At 29.3% G+C, this 7,239-nt stretch overlaps 1 protein-coding gene across 1 annotated transcript in view; it reads left to right on the top strand.

Moving 5' to 3' along the window:
* LOC107642507 (rab escort protein 1) overlaps nucleotides 1-3,073 on the top strand; it is a gene marked incomplete in the record, with an annotated part of 5,969 nt that extends 2,896 nt beyond the window's left edge. Inside the window, 6 exon segments of the mRNA XM_016345895.2 lie at nucleotides 228-266; nucleotides 390-636; nucleotides 729-804; nucleotides 1,575-1,767; nucleotides 2,267-2,347; nucleotides 2,598-3,073. Coding sequence (XP_016201381.1) covers nucleotides 228-266; nucleotides 390-636; nucleotides 729-804; nucleotides 1,575-1,767; nucleotides 2,267-2,347; nucleotides 2,598-2,693 — 732 coding nt within the window.

Below are 7,239 nucleotides of genomic sequence, written 5' to 3' on the forward strand. Positions count from 1 at the left end.
ACACACAGAGTGAAGAGGTTATCTTTGTTGAATTATTGCCATGGAAGTGGTAATCCTCTATTTTTTGGGTTAGCATGAAATTCATTTATCTCTTATCTGTTCTTGATAATAGTTGGAATTTCTCTAATATTTTGTTGGCAAACTAAAAGATATGGTTAACTCTTTTGTTGCTTCCATGTATTCAAAAATATTATGTAGTTTCTTATATGTTAAAGCTTCTGATTCAGGTTCTCAGGATGCCAGTTACTTCTCTGCTTATTGATAAGGTGCAGAAATATATCTTTGTATTGTTCTTCTTTGTAATACATTTCTGTGAGAAGAGATGAGGTGAAGAGGTTGGTCAACTTTGCTGGAATTTCACCTTTTGTCATTTTTAAATCAATGCGCAGGTTACTGGGTGTTATAAAGGTGTCAGACTAGTTTCAGGTCAAGATTTATATAGCCATCAGCTAATCATGGATCCGTCATTTGTGATTCCATCACCACTGTCCCCATCTCTAGGCGATTTTCCCAGAGAGAAGATCCAATTATTGAGTCAGAGAGATTTGAAAGGAATGGTGGCCAGGGGGATATGCATCACAAGGAGTTCCATAAAGCCTGATTTATTAAATTGCTCAGTGGTGTATCCCCCTAGATGTAAGAGATTTAAATACTGCATTTTCTTTGGCAGAGGCACATGATAAAATGAGAAAGAAATTAATTTTTTTTTTCTTTCATTCCCCCAATAGCTTTGTATCCTGAACAAGTGACGTCGGTCAGAGCTCTTCAAATAGGATCAAACCTTGCTGTTTGTCCCGCGGGCACGTAAGTTTTCCTCTAAATAATCACCGACATACACTTATTATGCATTTGGTTTTCCTTTAAATTTCCTTTTTACCTTTCCTTAAACCTTCTATTTATTTTTATTTTAATACTTCTAGATTTTGTTTATATAGTATTGGCTGGGATTTGGCACAGTATCATAATGTATTATGTAGTAGACCAGTGGCTTTAAAAAATTACTTTTGTGCTGTGGTTCCCTTAGTTTATATATTTTGTCACAATCTGATGTTTGATGATTGTTTTCTGTCTTAGAGGCTGACTTGATACAAAAGACGCTTGTTCTTCTGAGAGAAGATTCACAGACTTAGATCCGTATCCTTATATCCATTCCATCCAACTTTGAAAACAAATAATGAAGTTGTATATATATATATATTCCCTTCCTCATATTGCTCTAGAAGGGATCGTTATCGTTAATGCTATATACATTTCATTTATAGGCAGAATTTGTAAGGTCGTTGCTTCAACAAGTCAACCTAGATGCTCCTTTTGCTGTTTAACTATCACTTCAACCTTTGATTGTGATTACCAGTCCACCAATGGTGCTTCCTCCATTGTCAGACATTGTCTAGATAAAGACATGCCCCCTTCTCAAAGAGATCATGTCTTGTATTTGTTTGTAGTTGCTCCCACGTCTATATCTTTTTGTTAGCTTACTCATATTCGTTATTCAAAACTACTAATGGTGCTTTTATATTACCCCAAGTAAACTTGGGAGCTTTAATTGACCTTGTTTCCCTTATATCTTGCAGCTTTATTTTATACTTCTCCACTGTGTGCAATGATGCTGATGAAGGAAAGAAGTTATTAAAAGCAGCCATGAATGCTCTTCTTACACCGCCTGTGTCTGTAACCTCTGAAAGTAATCCAATTGTTCAAAGTGATAATGAAGATGTAAAACCCATTGTGCTCTGGAATGCATTTTATATCCAGAAAGTATTCACGGTGTGCCTCTAATCCTGACTAGTTCACACGTTGCTTTCCCTGATGTGTAGTTTTACCTGCAAATATTGTTGATCACTCCTTTAAATGTATTATTTTGAGATAGTATTGACATTATGACATAGGTTCCCCCCTTCTCTATCTCCGTTTATTAAAAGAATAAAATAGGGTAATGATTGTCACTTCTATTTTCTATAATGCCACTCCATACTTGATTTTTTTGCCTTGTATGTTTGCATGAATTTGTTAAAAAATGAGTAATATTATCAAAATATGAGTGACAATATCAATTCTCCAAAATAAAATATGGAAATCAATTGAAATGTTGAGAGTTAAGAGTATTATATGGTCCTTCTGGGTCACATACCGTAATTGTCTTTATAGAGCACGACCAATAGTGTCTTAAGAATCTTTGCATATCAAATTTCATACAAACAGAAGCATTCTGTAGCATTGATATAGACTTTCTTGGCTTATGGATGTACTGTTCTTTCAATCCCAGGGTAAATTTGACACTATGACCTCCGCTCCAACACCAGATGGAAATCTAAACTATGCTGACATTTTAGATGCGACTGAGAAGGTATGCCTTTTATTTTCTTAGGTTAAAATATAATCTTTTCTTCTGTGTTATGCCTTGCATGTATAACTTTATTTGACTGCTACTCAAATAGCTTCCCCTTGCATTTGTATATTCTTGTTTAAAAGAAAAGAAAGGGATATTTTTTCTGCATTCAAGTCTTTGCGATAATTAAGGACCAAAAAGAAATTATGATCATATTAATTAATGATTAGCATATTTGCTGATGCTTACTCATTTGGTGGCGTGACAGCTATTCGGTCAAATGTACCCAGATCAAGCATTCTTTCCAAAGACAGAATCACCTGAAGATACTATGGATGAGAATGGAGTGATTATGGAAAGCTAATCGAAGGTCAAGTAGACTGATCTTCTCGCAGGACTGCAACACCAATCATGTGATCTGGGTGACAGTAAGTTGTGAAGTTAGATATATGCATCTCCCAATTTGTAGATTTAGGAAAGAAGGTCGCAAGTCAAAATTTTGGGAGAACAAAAACAAAGAGGTCATCAAGCTCGGAAAAAAAAAAAAAAAACTACTGATTCTATAATGTTTATCTGAGCAGACAGATTCTGATTTGGTGCTGTATATATCACTTTCAAGCCATGTATGTTGTGGACAAGTTGCCACTTAAAAATGATTCTACTGTATAGCACTATTGTTGTACAAGCATATTTAATTTTCAAGACATTAACGATAAATGGATTGTTTCTCTTACAAGTTACAACTTACAACAATAAGCTACTGAATTTCGAGTTTTTGCCAATGTTTACTTTTTGAGTCTGGAGATTCATTTCATGCACAGATAAAACGGCTAGCTGAAGAATGACAAATCAGATAGCCGAAAGAGAATTATATATATTATTAATTTACGATAAGATAAAATGCATCCTCTCTACAATTAAAAATGTGTGGGAGAATTAAAAATATATGGGTAGGATGTAAATGATGTTTGACTTATTTAATTTTTTTATGGTGCATTCTATGGTGTAGAAATAAAATTGTTTCTACATGTGTAGAAGGATAGGTGTCAATATATTAGTAGTTCATGTTGATGGTTCTTGGATAGGAAAGAATTAATTAGACTACACAATTGTTGATTCATTGGACCCACAAAAAAAAAAGAGAGTGTATGACATTGTATTTCTGCCATAGAGACAACCTATTAGATTTTTTTATTTTAATAAATTGAATAAATATTTTATTTATTAAAATAAATGATTTAAAAAATTATTACCATGTAGACGAGATATATGTATTTATAAATATAAAAATATATTTTATAAAAATAATAAAAAATATTAATAATTTAAATTAGACCAAATTCTTAAAAATAGAACATTTCAATTAATATAGAAGGTGGACGATCTTAACCGTATTACTTCCATCTACTGACGTTTTTTATTAGAATTTACACTAAATCAATTCAAATAATAACAAGGCTGGATTGGAACTCCCAACACTTGCTTAAGCAAACTAGTGAGCTAACTACTAGACCAAGTTCATTAATTAGTTAGTTAAAACCGCCTATTTCTTCTGTTATTTTGAAACTGCTCATCTTTTCTATTATTTGAAACTGCTTATCTTTCTTATTATTTGAAAGATAAGAAAGATAATAAGAAAGATAAGCAGTTTCAAATAATAGAAAAGATGAGCAGTTTCAAAATAACAGAAGAAATAATCGATTTTAACTAACTAATTAATGAACTTGGTCTAGTGGTTAGTTTACTAGTTTGCTTAAGCAAGTGGGGGTTCGAATCCCGCCTTGTTATTATTTGAATTGATTTAGTGTAAATTCTAATAAAAAACGTCAGTGGATGGAAGTAGTACGGTTAAGATCGTCCACCTTCTATATTAATTGAAATGTTCTATTTTTAAGAATTTGGTCTAATTTAAATTATTAATATTTTTTATTATTTTTATAAAATATATTTTTATATTTATAAATACATATATCTCGTCTACATGGTAATAATTTTTTAAATTATTTATTTTAATAAATAAAATATTTATTCAATGTATTAAAATAAAAAAATCTAATAAGTTGTCTCTATGGCACAAATATAATGTCACACACTCTCTTTTTTTTGTGGGTCCAATGAATCAACAATTGTGTAATCTAATTAATTCTTTCTTATCCAAGAGCCATTAACATGAACTACTAATGCATTGACACCTATCTTTCTACACATGTAGAAACAATTTCATTTCTACACCATAGAATGCACATTTGAGTAAAGTATCGTTTTTATCCCAAACGTTTGGGGTATATCCTATTTGTGTCTCTAACGTTTAAATCGTTCTATTTGTATTCTTAACGTTTGTAAAAGTGATTCGATGTTATCCTACCGTCAATTACACATCATAAGCGCTTTAGTTTGAGTTTAAAAAATCTCTTCTTGAAGTTAGAATACAAATGTCTGGGATAGAATCGATGATCTACTCCGAAAAATAACTCATCAAATGTTGAAACTAATTCCTACAACATTTACATAATTCACTTTTATAAGGACATAATTGAATCTAAACACAAATAGTGGGAATAATATTAAAATAGAATACATCCAAGTGAGACCTAATTGAGAATGAATACATCCAAGTAAGAATAATTGAAAAATATAATCTGATTTGTTAGTATAATTGATAGTAGGATAACATTGAATCACTTTTATAAACGTTAAGGATACAAATAGGACAATTTAAACGTTAGAAACACAAATAGGACTTACCCCAAACATTGGGGACAAAAACGATACTTTACAATAATATTTTTTACTACTTAACGGAAAATTATCAGTAGAGGGTAGAGACTAAAACCAAGGAGCTTGATTTTATTTGGAATCAATTATACTAAATATATATTAAATTAACTATTTAATTTAATTCTAATTTTCAGTTATACAACATTTTAAATTACAACATTTTAAATTTGTTTCATTTCAATTACAATCCCATGCACGTAACATATTCACACTTATTCCTTAGTAATCCGAACCAATTAGGTTCGAATTATGTGATAGCCCAATTTGTGTGTAATTCGAACCAATTAGGTTCGAATTATGTGTGTCTAGTTCGAACCAAATAGGTTCGATTTATATGCAATTGGAGTTCGAACCAAATAAGTTCGAATTACATATAAGTATGCTTTGACTCATTCGTGAATTAATCTTCAATTTGGCTTATTCATGTAATAACTATCCTCCATTGATTTATTTGTGTTTTTTACCCAAAAAAATTACACAAATCCGCCGAAGCAAAAATTATTTCATGAATCAACCAATGCATGTTTATATCATTATATGTAGTTCGAATCAACTAAATTCGAACTTGATCTCCACATAATTCGAATCATGTTGCTTCGAATTATACACAAAACCCACACACACTAATTCGAATCAACACACATACAATAATTCGAATAAGGGTAATTCGAATTACACCCTGATTTATTAAAAAAATAATAATTTAAAATTAAAAAAATATATTTTTTATTTCATGCATTAAAAAAACTAACAAAATATTTAATTACGAAACTTCTTTAAAATATTAATGATTTATCAATTCGAATTTCATACAATACTCTTTTGTCCATTTTAATAGCTCATGAATATTTTTTAATAAAATTTTTAAAATTATATGGTGAGATATTACATGATTCGAATTACGCATGGAAAGTTCAATCACTCTGATTTGAATTATATGGTGAGAAAATCGAATTCTATACAATACTCTCCTTCCCATTCTTGATAGTTCATGAATATTTTTTAATAAATTTATTTTAATCATACCACAAAAAATATTTTATTCTATGCAAAATAATTTAAAAAAATAGCTTAAAAGATGTTAGGAGTACTATAAAAATTTGTAATGACTTAGGACATTAAAGAAATACTCTACATAGTCGATAATAATTTAAAAATTAAAGAAAATATATTTTTATCATGTATTTACCTAAATCACTAGAATATTACAAACTTTTATAGTACTCATAACATTTTTAAGCCATTTTTTAAAATTATTTTGTATAGAATAAAATATATTTTTTAATTATTTTGGATGGAATAAAATATTTTCTTTAATTTTTAAATTATTATTGACTATGTAGAGTATTTTATTTAAAATTTGTGTACATGCATGTATTTACCTAAGTCATTAGAACAATACAAATTTTTATAGTACTCCTAACATTTTTTAATCAATTTTTTAAATTATTTTGTATAGAATAAAATATTTTTTTGTGGCATAGTTAAAATAAATTTATTAAAAAATATTCATGAGCTATCAAGAATGGGCAGAAGAGTATTGTATAGAATTCGAATTGCTCACCATATAATTTAAATCAGAGTGATTGAACTTCCCATGCGTAATTCGGATCATGTAATATCTCACCATATAATTTAAAAAAATTTATTAAAAAATATTCATGAGCTATTAAAAATGGACAAAAGAGTATTGTATGAAATTCGAATTGATAACTCATTAATATTTTAAAGAAGTCTCGTAATTAAATATTTTGTTAGCTTTTTTTAATGTATGAAATAAAATATAAATTTTTTAATTTTAAATTATTAATTTTTTTAATAAATCAGGGTGTAATTCGAATCACCCTGATTCGAATTATTGTATGTGTGTAATTCGAATAAGGTTAATTAGAACTAGTGTGTGTGAGTTTTGTGCATAATTCGAAGCAACATGATTCGAATTATGTGTAAATCAAGTTTGAATCTAGTTGATTCAAACTACATATAAACATGTATTGGTTGATTCATGAACCAGATTTTGGTTCGGTGGATTTGCGTAAAAATTTCTTTCCCTTGGCTTATTTTAGTGTTTTCCCTATATTTTATTTGTTGCAATAGAAAATAACATCTTAATATGAATTTATTTTTAATAT

The sequence above is a fragment of the Arachis ipaensis genome, chromosome B05 (assembly GCF_000816755.2).
Source record: "Arachis ipaensis cultivar K30076 chromosome B05, Araip1.1, whole genome shotgun sequence".
Classification (NCBI taxonomy): Eukaryota; Viridiplantae; Streptophyta; class Magnoliopsida; order Fabales; family Fabaceae; genus Arachis; species Arachis ipaensis.